The 23,720-nt window shown below is 35.6% G+C and overlaps 2 protein-coding genes across 8 annotated transcripts in view; both read left to right on the top strand.

Moving 5' to 3' along the window:
- LOC123869656 (CUGBP Elav-like family member 4) overlaps window positions 1–23,720 on the top strand; it is an 895,280-nt gene that overhangs the window by 818,197 nt on the left and 53,363 nt on the right. For all 7 annotated transcript variants that reach the window (XM_045912648.1, XM_045912647.1, XM_045912646.1 and 4 more), the window contains one exon: window positions 5,935–6,014. In XM_045912648.1, the coding sequence (XP_045768604.1) occupies window positions 5,935–6,014 (80 nt within the window). The remainder of the gene's footprint in view (window positions 1–5,934; window positions 6,015–23,720) is intronic.
- Window positions 18,476–20,299, top strand: LOC123869662 (barrier-to-autointegration factor-like). The gene is made up of 2 exons (XM_045912656.1): window positions 18,476–18,715; window positions 19,833–20,299. The coding sequence occupies exons 1-2, from the start codon at window positions 18,578–18,580 to the stop codon at window positions 19,977–19,979; spliced, it is 285 nt and encodes a 94-aa protein (XP_045768612.1). The 5' UTR covers window positions 18,476–18,577; the 3' UTR covers window positions 19,980–20,299.

Raw genomic sequence — 23,720 nt, 5'->3', positions numbered from 1 at the left:
AAGATGAAAGCGGGCTAACCTGAAAGGGGTACGGCTGATTTATCAAATCCAGAGGTACCCCTTTGGTTTCTACATATAGCATCGTATTGGAACGCCAAATCGCTTGGCGGCATGGCTTTGCTGGTAGGGTGGTAACTATTGCCACGTCCAAAGCCTCCCACCAGACCAGGCCAGAAATTCGGAAATTAGAAAATTTTAAACCCCTGCCGGGAATCGAACCTGGGGCCTCCCACTAATAAATAGTAAACCACAGGCATCGATATTAGTTTTTAGAACGTGTGTAGAAAATTACATAGAGTTTGATTGATGAAAACATGATGAAAACCAAACTAAGTAGGTAGGTACTTTGTATGGAGCGAGTGGCGGATAGACCGCTGTTAAGATTTGATATCCGAATCCAGCATTGACTAGATATCAAATCTAAATCGAGCTACACATAAAGATTATCACCGGACAAGTCCAATATGTTACCTATCTGGTCCAATATAAAAAAGATCGGATGATTTACTTGTTAAATCCAACTTTGGGTTCTATAATCCTATCTTCATAACCGACGGATCCATCAGTCGTCATTACCCGGACAAGTGCTCCATCTCTTTCTATCGCACATCTTTTTGCGCAGTCCGTCTCGCTCGTCGCACCTGTGGGAAGCAAGATTGATAAGGCCCCGGCCACACTGGGCTCTGACAGCTTATTATGGAAAAATTGAGCGATAATCCCACAGCGCGGTGTTGTTTAAGATTTTTTTTTTCACGGTGTATATTTCTGGATATTTTCGCAACGAATGGTTATTGATGTGTGTGTTAGCAATTTCCGCACAAGTGTATATAAGAAAGTAGGTATTTCTTTTGTATTTTAAGAGTACATTTTAGTATAATCATTTCTCCGCTCACACGTTCACAAAAATAGATCTTATGAGAGCTTTAGTGTGGCATTAGGACAGCTTTATACAGTGGTATAAAGTGCCTTAAGAACCTCAAAGAGTGACATAGTAGTGAGTGCGCGATTAAAAAAATAGCTTACATAAAAGCTTTAATAATATGGAGTTATTCATTCCTTGCCTACCTTAGAGGCAACTTGATGTCACTATTGTGTGTCCAAAGTGTCTCTGTCGGCTGCATTAGGCTACAAAGCACTCTCTACTGTCTAAGTCTTAACACCTCAGGGCTCAGGGCATAATCGGATTGGCTCTAAAGCCATTGTGCAACTTTTTGTGTTAGTTGGACAGCAGACCATACACTTTTAAATGCCGACATTGTAACCCTACGATAATTCCAATGGTTGTAATTGGCTGAATTTATGACATTCTTTCTACATTTTAACTAGTGCAAGAGTGTCAAGTAATAAAATCAAAAGGTGACAGCTACAGTGTAGCGATCGCAATCACCACTGATTGGATATCGCTCTTTCGCTATTGGCCGAAATCTAACGTCGCAGAAAGAGTACCATAAATTCAGCCAATCACAATAATTGAGATTGTACTATGTACCAATGATTGATGCAGCTATTCCGTCGAACAGCAGAGGTGATCACGTTCACCACTTGTGCTTATTTTTTTTTTAAATTCTGATACAAGTTAGCCCTTGACTACGAACTCACCTGGTGGTAAATGATAATGCAGTCTAAAATGGAAGGGGTATTGAAGTTTCAAATCCCTGATCGGTTCCACGCGGCATCGTACCGGAACGCTAAATCGCTTGGCGGCACAGCTTTGCCGGTAGGGTGGTAACTAGCCACGGCCAAAGCCTCCCACCAGACGAAATTGTATTTATCAGTATTTAGTGCTAGGCCTACGCTAACATACTAAAACGAAGTAAAACTGTTATCATGGACTGCAGCTATAGGTCTCTGTAGGGACTTATGCCTACTGCAGTTTTGCGCTACCTGTATCTAACGACTCCATGCAACTTGTTTGATATCTACCTACTATACTAATCTAAATAACTAAAACTAAGTACTGATCCAAGTAAATCACAACATTTTTAGGGTTCCAAAGCCAAATGGAACCCTTATAGATTCGTCATGTCTGTCTGTCTGTCCGTCCGTATGTCACAACCATTTTTTTCCGAAACTATAAGAAATATAATGTTGAAACTTGTTATTTACACCTAGTAACACAGCCATCCCATGATACTATAGTGAAATAGTTGCCTCGATAACTTAACCCCATTGTTCACACAAATGAAATTACGCATGCAAATTACAGTGCGTAAAGTAAGGATGATCCTTGCCACCCTCACACATAAGAACCTTTGTCATAATTAATTCCCATTCTCTACCCATTCAGTTTATGAAAACTACATGAATATAACCTATCTACCCATCGATTATAGCACCTTAAAAAAAGTTTAATAGCACTTTTTAATAAAAAAGGGGTTTAGTTATATTTTTAACCCCAGACCCAAATAGAAGGGTGTTATAAGTTTGACGTGTGTATCTGTGTGTCTGTGTATCTGTCTGTGGCACCGTAGCGCCTAAACTAATGAACCGATTTAATTTAGTTTTTTTTTGTTTGAAAGGTGGCTTAATCGAGAGTGTTCTTAGCTGTAATCCAAGAAAATCGGTTCAGCCGTTTGAAAGTTATCAGGTCTTTTCTAGTTACTGTAACCTTCACTTGTCGGGGGTGTTATAAATTTTTAATTTACACTTGTTTCAATTTTAATAATATGAAATATCTTAGATGCTTCACATAGAATAACTTGTACTACTTATTATATGCTAGGACTATTATTACCAGTTCGGAAAGTAGATTCTACTGAAAAGAGCCGTCAAGAAACTCAGAATTTACTCTTTTCAAAGCAATATGCGAGATATTGTACAACTCAACCTTAATCGAAAAATGTTTAGTTCATTATTCCATATTTTTCATTTCTGTATTTTATTTTGATGTATCATAACTTACTTACCTACTTATCCTGAGGTTATTCGAAACAAATTTTGAACTTATAGAATTGTATGGGGTCGCGTGATTAAATTAGTACTTACCTATTATTTTAATCTCCACTAAAATTTTCGAATTTGCTTCGAATAACTCAGCGTAATACACACACACTTATTATTCTCCTAGAATGAAAAAAATGTACTTACGCTTTATTTTTTCACGATTTTTCACTGTATAGAGAAAAGAACCTTAGTGAAAATCACATCAACTAACTAGCATAACAATATTGTTACTAACCCCCGGCCCAAAAAGAGGGGTGTTATAAGTTTGACGTGTGTATCTGTGTATCTGTCTGTAGCATCGTAGGTCCTAAACTAATGAGCCGATTTTAATATAGTTTATTTTGTTTGAAAAGTGGCTTGATCGAGAGTGTTCTTAGCTATAATCCAAGAAAATCGGTTCAGTCATTTGAAAGTTATCAGCTCTTTTCTAGTTACCTTCACTTGTCGGGGGCGTTATAGATTTTTAATTTACACTTGTACTTTAAATAAATAAAGTGATTATTCGTTTTAAAAAAAAAATGGCAACATACAGTTCCTACTCCTATAGTTCTCATAAATTACATTACACTGTATCCTTCCCTACACATAAGAACCTTTGTCACAATTAATTCCCGTTCTCTTACAGTTCGCTTGTATGCAAATTACATTAATATGACGTGACATTTTCAAGACTAGGCGACACCCTGTCGAGACAGCTCGCACGGTTCAAGGGATAGTTTCCACTGCGAAGAACATGTTGTGACGAATTACATATAAACATAATTAAGAGAGCACGCAGGGAATATGTATATCCTATCCTATTATATCCTATATGTAATCCTTTGTATACAGGGTGCAACCAGAACGCTAGCAATTTAAGCTTATTACCAAACTAGCTGTGCCCGCGACTTCGTTCGCGTGGAATACTCTGTACGTTAAAAATGTTCGCCGTGATTCTTCAAATTGACATAACTTTTTTATTTATGAGCCGATTGACATGAAATAAAAACTAAATGTTAAGTGAAGCTTACTACAATATATTAGTGAAAAACTGAAAACCGTATCTAAATCAAATAAGCCGTTTCTGATATTAGCGTGCACAAACATACAGACAAAAAGACAAACAGACAAAAAAATAATTAATTACAATTTCGGGTTCGGCATCGATATAATAACAACCCCTGCTACTTTTTTTATATATTTCCATTGTACAGACACCACTTTTCTACAATTGTATTATATGTATAGATTACCTAAACACAATCCAGTACCATAAGCCTTATTTCGTAGTTTTAGTGATTTAGTATTTTTAAACCCGCAATGGATAGCGTGCAAAACCGGGTCAATGCCCCGCCTACGACGCGGCATTGAACCCGAGTGACCTATTTGAGTAAGGTCGTTGACCTCTAGGGTCAGTCATATGTTTTATTTGCATAGTATTGTGAACTTATAAAAAATACAGGATTTTTATTTTATTTTTCGTGATTTTTTGTTGTCTTATCAGTAATCATCAGTATACTATCACATGTCTTCTTTTTGCTAGCATTCCGGTTACACCCTGTATATTCCGGACGAAATCAGCTCAGTTATTTTAGAAGGTTCTTAATATGTCCTAAGCGTCAAGTCGTTACTCAATCGGAATCTGTGGAATTAGGAATAAATACACTATGAAGGCTAGTATTTAACAATTCTACGGTCATCTCATAATTTTTTTGCCTATCATTGTTCAAATGTTTAAAACGGCACGTTCGTTCTTTATGTTAGAAAATTTTCTTAGAACAGTCTAAAGGGGATAAATTTAAGGTAGTTTTGTCAGTGACAAAAATGGTCACAAAACAGTCGACTGCAGGTGAACTACGTCAGTTGACAACGTCTGCTCTAGTGGCCATGTAAAACTGCTTCAAGCATACAAAATATGACATGACGACCTAGGCATAGAAGTTGCTATCTTTCTAACTCTTGACCCAAGTTGTCACCCATATAGTGACACGATGACATAATACTATTATGTCAGAATATTATTATGTCATCGTGTCACTCTATCATGATATGACACGGTCATCATGTACCTAACTTAATCATTTCTAATAACCATGTTACCTGGTTACAACCAATGAAATTATGTCCTTACATTGACATGACAAATAATTAATTCCTATTCAGATGTATGCAAATCGTATTAATGTGACGTGACAGTTTCAAGACCAAGGTGTTGTTAGCGATAATTTCGTTTGGTTGAAGGGATAGGTTCATCAAATTGATAATTAAAGGTATATCCAACACTATTCCTACTATAATGGTACATAATATTATGTATTATGTACCAATTACCTCACTGGCAAATTACAAAATATTTCGAAGTTATCAACAGAGCGGCCTTTAAATAATATGTTTTCACTCATATTCAGCCTTTTATCAAAAAGTACCCTGAAAAACCTCACTGGCATTTTGAAAATACTAACTTTTTTTAAATATTTCGAAGTTATCAACAGAGCGGCCAAATTTAAATAATATGTTTTCACTCATATTCAGCCTTTTATACTCAAAAAGTACCCTAAAAATTTCTTTTAGCAGTAATATAGGTTTCTAGAATTGTTGTACTATATAGTGCTCTTGTAGTTGTTTTTTTAACTGAGACAAACAGAGGGATAGATGCAGGGCAGATAGACAGGCAGACAGACGGACAGACGGGCTAGACCAAACTGAAAGGTTTCCTTGTTATACTATGGACTATGGGAGTCTAAAACGCGTTGCGCCGTGGCTTGACCGTAGGTGTGCCTAAGGTGGCCTAAATCCGTGAGAAAGTCACTCATTGCTAACATTCAAAATGTATGTAATATGAAATTTATAAGGCCTTCTCACATACTTGCTTAGTAATTAGACCATGTATACGTCTTATCAATATAATTTATTAATCACTGCAGTCGATGCATAACACTAGGTTAAATCTAAAGCAACCGCATAGTCTTGACCCATTTGATGTAATCTAACACATACGTATGTTTGTTGCAGGTTGTGCGTTCGTCAAGTTTAGTTCACACCAGGAAGCGCAAGCAGCCATCACAAGCCTGCACGGGAGTCAAACTATGCCGGTAAGTGCTCGCTGCTCGCTACGGCATTCTTGTTTAAAGTGATAACAGTGATATGTGTTTATAACAAACGCTGCGTACCTACACGTACATACATATATGTACGTATATTACTCTTTAATAAACACGATGGCGTATAAACCGTATTCTAACTGTAATGTTAATTGCTCTACAATGTTTACAATAGTGTTTTACATGCGTAGGAATATTATATATTTTTAAGGACTGATTTGTTTGCAGTCACTAATAACAGGAATTTTCACGTTTTGCCAGATTTTGTATTGCAATTTTTTAAACTCCTCTATTCGTCAGATAGATTACCTATATTTTGGCAATTGAAAAATCAGCCCAAATTCTACTAATTCTCAAAAGTTTTATAATATTTATGGAGAGTAATATCTCCCGCAGATTATATAATAATATTCAATGAAAAAATGGCTACGGTGAATTTGTCAGTTGGTGTATAAGGTTATGTCTTATTTTATATTGATTTAAGAAGTTGTTTTTAATATAAAAGCACGGCAATGCTATGACAATCGCTACATATCATAAAAATATCCTCCACCGCGATGAGGTCGTGCTTATTCAGGCTAATCTCAGAAACTACTAGACTTTTATACAGTTTTCATTAATAGAAAGACGGTTAATTTAAAAAGATTATACTTAGGCTATAATTTTTGAACAATTATTACCAAATTAAGCTACCGATATGATCATAATTTTAAAATTAAGTCGGAAAAAATCATCCCATCTGAAAACTTCAGTGGCATGCGCTGTGTATACAGATAAGTACTTTTGTATTAAAACACGAAAACATGTAAAACGGAATTGTTCCATCCCCGTGCGAAGCCCAGGATGGTCCCTAGTGTTGTATAATTTTATATCAATAGGTACTTAACTACTTTAGTAGTATTAGAAATATTTCAGCAAGATTAAGAAAATTTGACTTTTAGCAAAACTATATTGGAATTTTGAATTTACAAATAAGGGTTTAAATTACACTCATACATTACCTAAGTACTTAAAATCAGAAAGCTGAGAACCCAAAACTAAGCTTAATTGTGGTCTTAATGTGAAAAGCGAGTTTATACCGACGTTTAGACTTAGAGCATTCAAACTAGTTGTTTCCATCTTGTTTTATACCGCTTGTGTCACGTTAATAGCCAAGTTTTAGTCAAATGGTAACAAATGTAACAACTAAATGACCTGTTTATTACTATCTGAAAATAACGTAGAAGTTTAAAGTAAATATATTGTTCAATCACATTCATCTTTACCTTTTAGAATCGAATTGCATACTACAGTTACTATGGAACCCAAATAATTGGCAATATTTCTCCGTAACTTACGTAGCTTTCAAACTTGTACATTTTGAGTTTCTAAACTTATAAACTAAGTATTAATAAATAAGTTGTTACTGACTCTGTAATTTTTAACGTCTGTAAATTATAAATTTTGTCTCTCTGTCTTATCTTTGCTAAAAACATTAATTCAATTTTAATCCTATAATATAATCTGGTATATCATTTAAGATTCCCAATCAAATCAACTGTTTTAATGTTTAAATTATGTTACAGAGTAGTAAATTGTTTCAATTTAATTTATTTAACTATTTTTTTTATCCACATTTACATACTAATACTATAAATGCAAAAATATCTATTTGACTGTTAGTAAAGGTAACAGATTGTTACTTTTCAATTTTCACGACCAGATGGGTCGATTTGACTTATTGACTTATTGACTTGACTAATTTTGACAACGTTTTGCTAGATCTTTGCATCTTTTGCATTTAGTCCGGTAAATCAAAAACCAGAGGATTTCAAAATCCTAAATGCAGGCGGACAAAGTCACAGGTATCTACATAGGTAAAATATTTCAGTAAAATTCATTCATTTTAGAAATGCATAACTGCGAATCAAAACCGTATAAAACATTCACGCCAACTAACAGAAACAAGTATCAAAAATAACGAGTGCAGTACAAAGGACCAAAATATAAAACTGCTCGTTTGACAAGCGGAATATTTTTAACTCTGGCTCAAGCCTCTAACGTTTTATTTGGGATTTTAGGATATTAATTAAAATGTCACGCACATATTCATTTTACGTTTTGATAACTGTGTTTGGCTACCTACCTACGTTTACTAGATTAGATTACGCCCGCGAATTCATTAGTTTTTTTTTTATTTCATAATTTGAGCTATTTTCTGAACTCTTTGATTTTTCGGGATAAAAGTAGCGAATGTTCGTCTCCGGGATGCGAGCTATCTCTAGACTAAATTCCATTGAAATCGAGCGGATTGGGTGTGATAAAGTAATAGACAAACAAACAGATAGACAGACAAACAAACATACAGACAGACGGATAGACAGACACACTTTCGCATTTATAATACCTACTATTAGTATGGATATGGATTCTGTGCCTTTGATCATGCATTCCTTTTTTAACCGACTTCAAAAAGGAGGAGGTTCTCAATTCGACGGATTTTTTTTTAATCCATTACAAGTGTTGTGTTTATTCCCTTAACTGTGATCTCACCTGGTGTTAAGTCATGATACAGTCTAAGATGGAAGCAAGCCAACTTAGAAGGGGTATGGCAGTTTTATTACACATAGCTGATGCCCGCGACTTCGTCCGCGTGGATTTAGATTTTTAAAAATCCCGTGGGAACTCTTTGATTTGCCAGGATAAAATAAATCCCATCAGTTTTGGTGTTCAGGTCCACTGCAGCATCAGGATTGAGGAGTTGGAATCCAATTTTTTTATGAAACAATGTCGCAAAGTTCTTCTATCGATTAAAAAAAAAAATACGCAAATCGGTTCAGAAATATCGGAGATTTCGGTGTACATAGGTAGAAAAACACAACTCCTTTTTTGGAAGTCGGTTAAAAAAGTAGCCTATGTTACACCCTGGTCAATCCTCTACTTGTCTGTGAAAGTCCCGTCAAAATCGGTTCAGCCGTTCCGAAGATTAGCCTTTTCAAACAGACAGACAGACAGACAAAAATTTTAAAAACGTGTGATTCAGTTAAGGTATCGTTCAAATAACCCTATGAGCTTAATATGAGGTAGTTATTTCGAAATTACAGACAGACACTCCAATTTTATTTATTAGTATAGATACACCTTATCAGCTTCTAAGCAGCATCGGACCGGAACCACCGGAAATAACTTTAGCATAGTATCGATACTATGATCGTGCCGACAATCGATTCGGCGATCGATTGTCAATCAATTGTCGGCACGATCATAGTATCGATACCACACGAGTAAATATCCATATCGATACTATCATAGTATCGTCGGTAGATTCTAAGAAATTATTTTACACTAGCTGACGCCCGCGACTTCGTCCGCGTGGATTTAGGTTTTTCGAAATCCCGTGGGAACTCTTTGGTTTTCCGGGATAAAAAGTAGCTTATGTGCTAATCCAGGATACTATCTATCTCCATTCCGAATTTCAGCCAAATCCGTCCAGTGGTTTTTGCGTGAAGGAGTAACAAACATACACACACATACACACACACACATACAAACTTTCGCCTTTATAATATTAGTGTGATGTGATGCGGATTTTTCGCCTCTTGCGGTACTGTGCGATCAACGTTTAGGAGAATTAAAGCTTCCGTAGGCAAGAAAAGGAAAAAATATGACGAACAAGCAGATACGGTATGGGGATTAACTTCGTTAATAGATTATTGATTTATAAGCGTCCATAACGTGGTTCAGTGAATGAGGATTTTACCTATTAAGGAAATAGTCTGAGTAATTAAAGTAGGAAAATGTTCTTTGTCGGACGGTTTTGAGACTTTTATGTGATACATAATTCTTTACGATTTTTCGAATTAAATAGAAACTTATAATATTATAAGTATAAAAGGAAAAGCTGACTGACTGACTGACTTTGTTCAAAATTTTATTTTACATCAAGCTATTGAATATTATTTATTACTAACGTGACTTATCGTAATGTATCTACATAGTTTACTTTGATTTTCCGGAATAAAAAGTAGTCTTCGTCTGTCTCCGGGATGCAAGCGATCTCTACATACATTTTCTCAAAATCGGTTCAGCAGATATGCAGTGAAAAGGTAACAGACACACGGACACTTTCACATTTAAATACAGGATGTAACCAGAACACTAGCAAAAACGAAGACAGATGATAGTACTGATGATTACTGATAAGATACCACAAAAAAAAACACGAAAAATGAAATTAAAAATCCTGTATTTTTTAAAAGTTCACAATGTATTGCAAATAAAACATCTGACTGACACACGAGGACCACTCGAAGTCACTTACGCGTCGTAGGAGGGGCATTGACCCGAGTTTTGCACGCTATACAATGCGGGTTTGAAAAATACTAGATCATGGCAAATGGTTATTGTCATTGGATTGTGTTAAGGTAGTAAAATAATAACGCTAAGTTTTTGCTAGCGTTCTGGGGCCTTACTACCATCGCTTACAGTAGTAATGTCTTAATAATATTGTTTTGACATTTTCATATAAAACTTGTATGAAATTGTCAAACAATACCATTGAAACATTATTACTTTTAGCGGTGGTAGTAGGGCCCCAGGTTACACCCTGTATATTGCATAGTATGGATTGCCTCTTTTCGAATTCCACGAATATCCGTAATACATTCGCTACCCGATACATAGTCTCAACAGTGTGGAGAGCGTGGACGCGAGCGGACCGCTAATTAAAACTTAAGCGGCTGGCTCGGACAGTCAATTTTAGGACTTTTTGCTCAACCTCCCCGAATCCGTGCCTGCTCGTGCTACATGTACAGCCTACCACAGAGGTTCTGATGTACTTACCACATTTTCCCTTCGTTAGGGTTCCGTACCTCAAAAGGGAAAAAAGAGCTCTTATTCTATAAGGGTTCTTTGAACACACACTTACATTATTATGTTACAAATCCCACAGTGCGACAATCGAAAAGCGTACCTATAATGATATCTAATCTAAATAAATGAATTTATTTTGATTTTATGCAAGCTATTTTCTGTACCAAACATCAAAATCGGTTATAACATTGGACAAAAAAATGGGCTGTGAAGAAGATTAGTCATGAATAATTAAGCCATTAAACCACTGAAACTCGTAAAACTTCTTTAAAAGAACTGGTCAAGTGCGAGCCGGACTGGCACACGAAGGGTTCCATATCATCGTACAATAGAATATTATTATACGCAGGTACCTAATACTTTTATGTAGAACACTGCAAGTTAATGTGATGCCAAAATTATTTTTAATGAGTATTTTAATTAGTATTTTAATTTTTTTTTCTGATGTAACTACTAATTCACAGGTTTTAGGATTTTTTCCTTTACTTGTGCTAAAAAACCTACCTACCTGCCACGAGACCCCTGTAGATTTTCTTGATAGACACGACAGACGGACAGCCAGACTCACTTTCGCATTTATAATATTATATTATAGTAGGTATAATATTTAGACTATGATGTAACTTTAGTAACCAGTTGTATATCCTCGTGTGTTTAACAACGATGCAATTTGTTTGCAAGCCGAAAGCTTTTTGTACAGTTTCAAAGTTAAAGGCTATTTTAAAAAAAAGTTGATAGGTAAGGTCATTTTGGTAAAAAGGAATAATGCAATTAGGTAAGTATAAAAATGCAAATGTAGAAATGGAAAAAGTAAAAAAAAAAAACTGGTCAACTTCGATTTGGACTCGCCATCGTACAAGAATTAATAACCTTTTAAGTACTATTTTTTGTGATGTATTTACCTAACCACAAATTCACGGTTTTGGGATTTCTCCCTTTACGTCATGTGCTATAAGACATTGCTACATGCTTTTCATGATTCTAGGTCAACGGGAAATACCCAGATGGGTTTTAATTTTATTGACGGATCTTGACAGACAGACGACGACGTGATCCTTTAAGGGTTCTTTTTTTCTCTAGAGGTACAGAACCCTAAAAATATGCTCTTAAGAAGAATTTTAATTACAGCACATGCAATGCCTGTTGACGCCTTATAAAAATTAAGTTCTGGATGAGAATTAGAAGGGCTATAAATTGTCCACGACGCTGCCTAAGTGCAGATTGGCAAACTTCACACACCTTTGAGAACATTTTGGAAACACTCACGCAATCCTTACACTGTTTTTCTTTACCGTTAAAGCAAGTGATAGTTAATTGCTTGAAATCAAAGTCAAAGTCAAAATCATTATATTATACCTACTCCTTTTGATGGTCGAAATTGTTAAATTTGTACGATAATGATAACGGTGATAAATAATTATGTAACTTAAAACTAAAGCTACGAGGGTTCCAAACGCGCCCAAGTCTGAGAAATGCACATAACTCCGAAAAGTTTGAGAATTCAGCCAGCCGTAAAAATAAGTGTAGGTATATATAATAGGAGTGTGTTCCGGCCCTCCTGACTAGGAGGACGTATTAACCACTAGGCTATCCGCCGCTTCTTCACGCCTGTAACGAATCGATATTTTGGGAAAATCCAAGATTAGATTTGGGCAGGTTAGGGGAGGACAAAAACGTCATTAAGCGGAGTAGAGAGCAAATCCAGAGGGCGCGCCTTTGTGTTGACGCTGTTAAAGGAATTATCGGCGGCTCTCCCGCTCTCAATCCTGCCTTCGGTTTGCAGCTTTGCCGATAAATAACATTTTGGTTTGGATGGGTTCAAAGGTTTTCGGCAGTTAATTGTTGCTAACAAAGGTCTTATGGTCGAAGGAATTTGTGATGGGTGCTAGGCATGAATCTATGAGGTACCTACCTATATAAAAGCTAAAGTCCGCGACAGATTGAGATGGCAACCGGAGTATGAGGCGGGAGGACACTCCGCACACCCGCACGTCATCCGCGCTCGCCCGCAGCGGGTTAGCGCGGGGGGTGTGCAGCTGTACGAGGCGTTCCCTCCCCTATTGCCATTTCAACCTGTCGCGTACTATATCTGGATTGCTCATAATACGTAGATACTTGAAGCAAATCCCATTTTTGGATGTCCCACTTCAACTGCAGAGCGAGAGCGAAATATCACAATTTACACCCCCCTAGGGTCCATTCTTTCGCTCTTCTATATTACTATTACTTCATGGTACCTAATGCACTGTAAAAATTATGTAAAAAAGTAGGCATAGCAGCATGGCCGTGTGACACATGAAAGTGTGTCTGTCTGTTTATCTACCTATCCGTAACCTTTTCACTGCTTGTGATATAAATTATTATGTGCTAGAATCCAGAGTCGTAAAGCCAGTTGAAAAAAAAATTACATGTTATTATACTCTTTGGTAAAATCAGTGTTACCAATTTAGTGACTTAGTCGTTAGATTTGACGACATTTTAAAGACGCGAGTGATTTTTTCTTATTTTTAGCAACAAAAAAATATTATATTCATTGACAAGATATAAACGTAAAAAAAACATGAAATATTTGTACCGTAAATAGCTACACACGAGCAGAAAAGTGTAATATGTAAATTAATGTGAGATCTTACAAAGCCTAATAAGACTTGTTAATATCAAACAACCACAATAATAATACACAAACGACTTTTCTATATTATTTTATTATTATTATCGAATTATTATTATTATTAATATCGTAGTAACCCATAGCCATCGAAACCCATGGTAGCAATCATAGCTATGTGGTTACGGCCGGTGCGGCGTCTGAATAATTATAACTGAAGGTCAGCAGATCAAGTCCTCCGTTCAGAATAATTTTTTTACCTATTCAGTGGTTAAAAAGGATTCATCAAAACAAAAATATTATAATATAAAGATCATCCAGTAAAAAAAATCGTCATTTATTTTGTATAATTTTTTTTACTCTGATTTTAGTGACTTCTAGCGACTTACTTACTTTTTCTATGCATGTTGACTCTTCAGTGTTTAGTTTTCGTCGAAAACAACCGTGTCCTAAACGCAATACTAGCAGCGTAATCTGCTGACGCCGCGTCTTCGACCGCCGCGCGCGGGTCGACTGCGTTCAACATAATGACCCAGTTCCGCGTTTCGACCGCGTCAGGGTTATTATAAAATAATTTAATATTAAATCGCAGCTATACTACCTTTATACTGCAACTATGGGTACAGAAATTAAATTAATCACGGAAACGGAGCATATGCTTTTTAAAGCATTCTCCGAAAAAAAGGCGGAAAATGAGAAACTTCAACTCATGATTACTTCTATGCAAAAGCAAATATTGGAACTCCAAAATCAGATAAAATTTCTGTCAAATCAAAATCCAATGGATACCAGCCAGAATAACACTACCAAGGAAAACTCACCGCAACCTACGGAATACCAGACGGATGAGGAAGAGCTAGCCAGAGAGACAGAATGGATTAGAGCTAAAAGCAGGAAGAAAAGAAAATTGAACACCTCACCTGCACAGTCCACATCTATCAATCAGCATGATGATTCCTCTCAAGAAAGGACAAAGAAAGTTCCACCACCCCCGCCAATAATAGTAGACGACGTAACAAACTATCAGTCATTTTATGACTTATTAACAGAAGGTCCATCTGGAGACTCTTTTCGAATCAAAATGTTAAATGGCAACAATGTTAAAATAAATGCCAACAACGAAGATACATATCGGTCAATCACTAAGATATTGACTGCAGGGAATTTCCTGTGGCATTCTTATGAAAACAAGCAAGAAAGGCCCATTAAAGTCATGGCCAAAAAGCTGCATTTTACTTGCAAGCCAGAAAGAATAATCGAAGACCTACAGAATAAGGGGTTTAAGGTTGAAAATGCCGTCAACAAGCTAAGGTGGAAAAATAAGGAACCACTAAACATGTTCTTGCTTAGCTTTAAAAATGGAGAAGACATCAACAAAATTTATGGAATCACTTCGATTCTTGGATGCAAAGTGGAAATACATCCACTGAGATCATCAAAGCTCATACCACAATGTAAAAGATGTCAAACGTATGGGCACACCCAGAAATACTGTTCTAGAGAGCCAAGATGTGTCAAATGCACTGGAAAACATCTGAGTGTTGAATGCAAAAAACCAGCTGAGCAGAAACCTAAATGTATCCACTGTGGGGAAGCTCATCCAGCTAATTATAGAGGCTGCATTGTAGCCAAGGAGATGCAATCCATTAGGAACAAGAGATACAAAAATCCATCTTCTCAAAACACTCAAGCAACAAGTGATAAAGCAAAACAAACTCCAGTCATCAAGAACCGACTTGCCGAAATCAACAAAGAAATTCCTAATAAGAAGGTAACATATGCACAAGTAGCATCAAATAAAATGTCCAGCAGCAGCAACACGAGCGATTCTACCTCAAATAAACTAGATGAGATCCTAAAACTTATGTCATCATTTGATGAACGCCTGCGAAATCTTGAAAAAAGCAATAACAAAGCTCCCTTTAAAACCAAATAATGGGAAAGGAACTAAAAATATTGGCATGGAATTCTAATGGACTATTCCAACATCAACATGAGCTACAAGTAGTCCTAGATACTGAAAATATCGACATATGTCTGATCTCCGAAACACATTTTACAAAAGAATCCTATATCAAATTTAAAGGATATAAAGTATACCATGCCCTACATCCCAATAATTCAGCCAGAGGAGGTAGTGCTGTTATAATAAAAGAGAATATTTCCCACTACGAAGAAAGTAAACATGAGGAGTTAGAAATCCAAGCAGTGGCAGTAAATATCAAAACAGAACGATACCCAATTACAATAGTAGCCATATACTGCCCACCACGGCATTCTCTGAAAAAATGTGAATACATAAGATTCTTGGGACAATATGGACACAGATTTATAATTGGTGGCGATTTTAACGCCAAAAATATTTTCTGGGGCTCTAGACTAACAACAACAAAAGGAAAAGAATTGTTGAATGCGATTAAAGACCTGAGATGCGACGTGATCAGTACTGGTATGCCGACCTATTGGCCTACTGATCCTCAAAAAATCCCAGATCTGATAGATTTCTTTATATCTAAGAATATCTCACCAAGGTACCTAAATATTGAAGGAAAATATGACATGAATTCGGACCATTCGCCAATATTGTTAATATTGGATAAACATAACATTACATTCAAGGAAACCAAGCTCACTCTAGTGAATAACAATACAGACTGGGAGAGCTTTAAAATAGAGTTAGCCAATATTATAAACCTAAAGGTTCCTTTAAAATGCCCAGACCAGCTCAATGTGGAAGTAGCCAAATTTATTACAGACATACAAAAATCAGCCTGGGACAATACGCCATTCATTAAAAAATGGAGTAAGGGTACCACCTATCCTACGGAGATTATCCATCTCATTAGAATAAAGAGAAAGCAAAGAAAAAAATGGCATGCTTCGAGATCGCCACAAGACAAAACAACACTTAACAAACTCGCGAAAACAATCAAAAAAGCAATCAAAAGTCATAACGAAAATAAGTTAAATGATTACCTACGAAGCTTGACCAATGATCGAGAAACTGACTATTCTCTTTGGAAAGTAACGGGAAATCTAAAAAGACCCATCACACATATACCACCACTTAAAGATTCAAATGGAAAATGGGCTATCAATAACATTCAAAAAGCTAATAGATTCGCTCAGCATCTGGAAAATATATTCCAACCAAATGAGGGCCATCCACTTGATCTTAGTGAGATTGAAGAAAGACTAGATGATCTGCAAAATATCAGACTTGTGACACCAAAAGAAGTATCTGAAGAAATAAAGTTCAATTTAAGCAAAAAAAAATCTCCAGGATACGATCTCATTACTGGAGAAATCTTAAAAAACCTTCCTCGGAAAGCTTTAGTGAAACTTACCAATCTCATAAATGCATCATTCAGACTGAGACATGTACCTGAGTTATGGAAAGTTGCTGAAGTCATTATGATTGCCAAACCGGGGAAACCACCCCATGAAACAACATCATATAGACCAATCTCTTTACTACCAGTTATTTCAAAGTTGTTTGAAAAATTGTTACTTAAGAGACTAAAACCCGTACTAGAAGATAGAAAATTAATACCAGATCATCAGTTTGGATTCCGAGAAAAGCACTCAACGATAGATCAAGTCCACAGAATTACTGATATAATAGAGAAATCATTAGAAAATAAGAAAGTGTGTTCCACAGTTTTCTTAGACGTAGCGCAAGCTTTTGATAAAGTGTGGCACGAAGGGCTTATCTATAAACTCAGAAATATGCTACCAAAGTCATTCGCAGATATCCTTGAATCATACATTACAAACAGATGGTTTAGAGTTCGTCAAGAAGATGCGTATTCTGAACTCAAGGAAATTAAAGCTGGGGTACCACAAGGAAGTGTCTTAGGTCCGGTCCTGTACTTATTATACACCTGTGATATTCCAGCACTAGAAAATAATACCATTGCAACATTCGCTGATGACACTGCGATTATAGGAACTGGTGAAAGTCACGAAGAAGCAGTGGAAAAAGTTCAAGTTGCCATAAATAAAGTTAACGAATGGACTATAAAGTGGCGAATTAAGCTTAACGAATCGAAATCAATGCATATAGATTTTACGAATAAGCGACCGAAATATCACCCGATTTATCTTAATCGGCAACTTATTCCATATGTAAATACAGCAAAGTACTTAGGTATGACGCTAGATGCAAAGCTTCGATGGAAAGCTCATGTTAAAAAGAAACGCGAGGAGCTGGAACTACGTTATAAAAAAATGTATTGGCTGCTTGGAAGGCACTCAACACTCTCAATAGATAATAAACTTATGCTATACAAGCAAATCCTGATGCCTGTATGGACGTATGGTATACAACTCTGGGGGTGTACTAAATCGACCAATGTACAAGTAATACAAAGATTCCAGAACAAAGTACTCCGGGAAATAACAAATGCACCCTGGTATGTAAGAAATCACGATCTCCACAGGGACCTTAAGATAGAGTTCGTATACAAAGTAATTCAAAAGTTCGCAGAGGCTCACCAACATCGACTTCACCATCATGTTAATTTCGAGGCTGTGAAGCTTCTAGATAACTTGGACATAAAAAGAAGACTCAAACGAACCAAGCCGTTCGAACTAGTGTTAAAAAGTGCATAAATGCAGTGATTGTGTAATAGTGTTTGTGCTACTTTATTTTTATCTAGGTCACAATAACATAGTGGACTGTAAGCATATTAGAATAAACTAAGGACAGTTATTGGACTGAAATTAGATTTAGAAATTATTCATAAGTAGAAGTTTAAGCTAGAATAAAATTACTTATTAGCCCATAGGCTAGATTGTAGTAGGAATAAAGCTACCATTATATAATGGAGCTTTATGGTAAGAAAAAAAAAAAAAAAAAAAAAAAAAAAAAAAAAAAAATGTTGACTCTGGCGACTTTTCAAAGGAGTTACAGCGACAAACGTTTTTAAAGAGTTGGCGACACTGGCAAAATTGTTGTTGACCTTGTGAGCTGACAGTCTGACACACTTCCTAAACATAGATTTGTATTATTATAATATGTATACCTACTTGACTCAAGTTTACAGCAAAAGTTTTATTTTACTGATTATTCGTCTACTAAAACCTAAATAAAATGCCGACTACATCACAAAAACATCGCAACTTTGTGGCTGAACCTATGGGAGAAAAGCCCGTTACAAAGTTAGCTGGAGTTGGAGAGGTTCTTGGAAAACGATTAGAAACTGCAGGTTTCGACCTTGGTTTCGACAAGGTATACCTGCAATATAATTATCTAAAAGTTTCATTTAAACTTAAGTTATCAACTAAACCAGTGCTTTTCAACCTTCTTGAAAATTCATAAGTTAAAAAAATTCTGGCCTAAAACCAGGTAAGAAAGTCATTCATTTAAAGACTTTAATTTTCTATATATTGAGGAGACCTAAATTGATCGAAAGCTTAGATTGGATGAAAATGAAATCTGTGGATAAGAAAGTCTAATAGATTTAGCATCTGGCATACTCAAAATGCAGTTTCATTACTAACATATCAATGTCTTCTGGATGAAGAGAAGATTATAGTACTTATCCAGAGTTAGGAAGGGATGCCTTAAAATTGTTTGTGCAATTTGATACTAGGTACTTATTTTTCATGGGGTTGCTATAGAATGAGTAACAACCGATTTGATTTAAAAGAGTATGAACATCTACAGGATTATAAGTGCTTCAAAAGCAACCGAACAATGAAAGTAAAAATAATAGATTGCTTTTTGACCATATTTGAAATTAGTCAAATTTAGACTTATTGCCAAAGTGTTGTTTTATTTTAGAACTAGCTGATGCCCGCAGCTTCGCCCGCGTGGATAGGTCAGATCCCCTGCAGCATCAAAATTGAGGAGTTGGAATCCCAAATTTTTTATGAAACAATGTCCCAAAGTTCCTCTATCGATTTAAAAAAAAATGACGCAAATTGGTTCAGAAATCTCGGAGATTTCGGTATACATAGGTAGAAAAACACAACTCCCTTTTTGAAAGTCGGTTAAAAAAGTAGCCTATGTTACACCCTGGTTAATCCTCTACTTGTCTGTGAAAGTCCCGTCAAAATTGGTTCAGCCGTTCCGAAGATTAGCCTTTTCAAACAGACAGACAGACAGACAAAAATTTTAAAAACGTGTGATTCAGTTATGGTATCGTTTAAATAACCATATGAGGTCAATATGAGGTAGTTATTTCGAAATTACAGACAGACACTCCAATTTTATTTATTAGTATAGATATATATTTTTGTAAGTACTAGTTTTAAAAAATCTACCACTTGAGTGATGTCATTTTGTTCATAATCTATCATCTATATTCTATACCTACTAACTATTCTATAACTCCTTGTTTCAGGCTTTTGTCGTTCTGGGGCAGTTCTTACTCTTTAAAAAAGACAAGGAGCTATTTCTAAAGTTTATGAAAGAGACTTGTAGTGCCAATGCTAAACGATCTGAAGACTGTTACCAGTGCTTAAAAGACTGGTGTGATGAATTTTTGTAACATATAGATTTGCATTCAAGGTAATTTGGATTCATTTTTTTGTGGATCATTGGTTTTAAAATCCCAAATCTAATACAAATTAAGGCCAAAATTCCATAATTCCGCATCAACACACACACATGCTTTTGTAATCTTTTATTTTTTAGATATATTACTTATATTAATATTATTCTCAAAGTCTATTCTCTTGATGATATATTTTTTTATAATTTTAAGTAACTAATCTTTTGTGGCTGTATATTAAATCTAGATTAAGATTGTAAATATAATTTTGTATGCTTTTGATTAGGAACAAATAAATAAAGTTAAATTAAGATAAATCATACTATTTCTCCTAAAAACAAAAGAACCCTAAAAACAAGTTCGGTTCTGTATCATCCAAAATACTTAGTCTCCAGTCTGAGAACGATAGTGCTATTCCACGATCCACTGTTTTTAATAATTGGGCTCTCAAAGACGTTTCGTCTGCCTTATTAAAAGAGTTTTCCAGTGCCCGAGGCCCGTCTTGCAGGGCCCGTTTAACAATCTACCGGGATGCAATGATCAACTCGTCTAAGAGTAGACATAGTGCTCTAGTTCCATGTAAATAATACATTTCATGAAGGAGGAGGAAAGAAGAATGGAAATTCAAAACAATAATTTCCAGTTGCTACATAGTAACACATAAAATACAAACCTAATATCATTTGGATTTTGACTGGACCATTATCTTGGTAATGATAACCAAGATAATGGTCCAGGCAAAATATTTTGTTAGAAAAATAGATTATTATCATAAAAAGTTGGTGGCTAACATCCTGCCTCTCTAGATATGCTAATATTATTATGAATGCGAAATTGTGTTTGTTTCTTGGGTTTATTTTAACGGATTGACATTTTTTATATATGAAGACACCTAGTTAAAAACCTGGAGAGTTAATTAGGTTATTATTTTTATGGGAATTCAAAGAGTTCTTACGAAATTTTTAAAACTTAAATCACGCGGGCCAAGTCTTGGGCATCATCAAGTACAATATAATAAATAATTATCTGATGACACCTTAATATTATTTTAATATCCGGCTTTGACCTTATGGTCTGATTCTTTTACAAATGGCATATAAGCACCTCCCCTTTTACACACCAGGGGTTGCGTAGCTTTTTGCCCTTTAACAATCTACCGGGCCTTATATCAGGATGCCTTGTTGGGGATATTTTATGGAAACTATAAACTTATTTCGTTTAATAACGTGCCTCCGTGCGGGTCTTTTTATGAGGCAACTAGATTTAACTCCCATCTCTTGCGAGGCTACCAGATTTGAATGCAAGAAACCTTTTTATATATTTTTATTTTTATAGTAAAAATAAATCCAGCATCAGTTAAAGACCTGGAGAGTGACATGGGATACTTTATATCCTGGTAAATCAAAGAGATCTGTCATACATTTATGAACTATTTATTTTAATATGTATATATTATACAACATAATATCTACTAAGCTTTTTTCATGAATACTTTCTATCCTTGTTGTACCTATTATACTCCCTTTACAATCTCTCGCACTGCCAAGGGTCACTGGTAGAGATCTCTTATAGAGATAAGTGCGTACCTGTCCACTTTTTCTTTCTGGTAAAAATAAAAGAAAATATAACATCCATGCTTATTTGTCATAGTTATACCCCCCGACCCAAAAAGAGGGGTGTTATAAGTTTGACGTGTGTATCTGTGTATCTGTCTGTGGCATCGTAGCTCCTAAACAAATGAACCGATTTCAATTTAGTTTTTTTTTGTTTGAAAGGTGGCTTGATCGAGTGTTCTTAGCTATTCCAAGAAAATCGGTTCAGCCGTTTGAAAGTTATTTACTTTTTAGAGAGTTTTGTGTCGGGGGTTTTCAAATTTTGAATTTATGTTATTCACATAAGTAATTAGGTATATAATCAAGTTTAGTGCCTAGTTATGACAGGTGTAGTACCCACTCAAGGCGCCGGGCAGTCTTCAGCCCGGTTGGTCGTAAGTACTTGGCTGATCTCCAGGGCCCATGACCTTTGCCGTTATTACGAGATTGACAAACTCAACCCTTGGTCCGGGCGAGGCACTAAATTGTGATCGATCCCAATCAATTAATTTGATGACATCTATACGTGTACCTACCTACCTTTGAGACGCTGATGTTCCTTTACTGCTGGGTTTGCTTAAAGGGGCTTTGGAGGTGTATGTAACTATTTGGCAAAATACCTACTGTAACGATGTTATCAAATGAGGTCTAATCACTATTTTTTTTTTTGTAAGTATTTAATTATAAATGCGAAAGTATGTTTATTTGTTAGTGTATTGTTCTGTTGGTTTATTGCTTTTTCTTTGATCACCAACGGAGCAACGGATCATCCGGATTTTTTGCAAGGATAATTCCCCTCTTATTATATCCCCCTCCTCCTTATAAAACCCCTCTTTTTGAGTCGGGGGTTAAAAATAGAGAGGTATATGCGACTTCAAATCGAGTCGAAAAACGTTAACCCTTTTGAAAGTGGGTCGGGCGGGAAAAGTCGTTAAAATATACATTATAATTGCAACGCTAAAACGTTTTCGTTTAAAATTAAAAACTCCCTTTAATTATCCATTTTTCGAAACTGTAGGCCTAAATAAATTTAGTTAACTAAGACAATGTTAAAACATCTGCAACGTCCGCGAATAATTGGATTCCATTTTGATCAAACTGGAAAGCCAAAGTAATCCTTGCTAAACTTTCGTTTTTTTTTTCACATAAATTGACAGCTATGAAAGGCTCCGAGATGGATCTGAAGATTGGAAGAGATTTAAAGTCGATACCTTTTTTTAGGGTTCCGTACCTCCCAAATTAAAAAAGAACCCTTATAGGATCACTTAGTTGTCGTTCTGTCAAGACCCTATTTCTGAGGAACATATCATATGGTAGAGGTATCAAGTTGAAATTTATGTTAAATACTCAAGTCTACAATTCCTTAGAGCTGTACAAAAAGTCTGACTTCTAAGTCAACGCAATCAAAAGAAACGTTCGTTTATGCCGTATATTTTATAGGTACTCGTAAAGGAATCAAAACCCATAGGATACTTCCCGCTAGAACCATAAAATTTAGCAAGAAGCAATGTCCTAATAGCACAAGTAAAGGGGGAAATCCGAAAACCATAAATTTTGTAGTGTCATGCGATTACAAACTCATATTTGCAGTTGGACATAATTTAAGCAACAAAATATTTACACGTATCCTACCAAGGTACGGGTCCCTCAGAACGCGAACCCGACTCGCACTTGCCGGTTTTTTTTTACTTATCAGGTAACTTTCAGCGATTCAATTTTATAAACTTTATTCTATTCGAGTGCCGGCAATTATCCCTGAATGCGAAAAATCTTGAGAGATAAGTTCGCTCTTTTAAAGCCACTTAACGTTTTAAATAATATAATGTAGGTAGATACTTTGGAGAATCGGTTTTACAACTTTTACTCTTCGGTATAAAAGCGATATAATTAGTTCTTGTTACATTTTCATTTGAATTTATAATATCCTCATTAACTTTTTAATATTGGATGTAGTTTTTTTTTTATATTAGAACTTAAGTAACACAGTTTTTGCTTAAATAATATTCTTCTTTTCTATTAAATTAGTTAATTAATTAGTAATTATCAGTATTTAGCCATTACAAGTAAAACAATATGATCTAAAGATAGGTATAGTGTTAGCTTGAGATTCCCTTTGCAATAATTGATTGATTATGAATTAAACTGC

This window comes from Maniola jurtina, chromosome 11 (assembly GCF_905333055.1).
Source record: "Maniola jurtina chromosome 11, ilManJurt1.1, whole genome shotgun sequence".
NCBI classification, from domain to species: domain Eukaryota; kingdom Metazoa; phylum Arthropoda; class Insecta; order Lepidoptera; family Nymphalidae; genus Maniola; species Maniola jurtina.
This window is presented reverse-complemented; position numbering and strand designations above follow the sequence as displayed.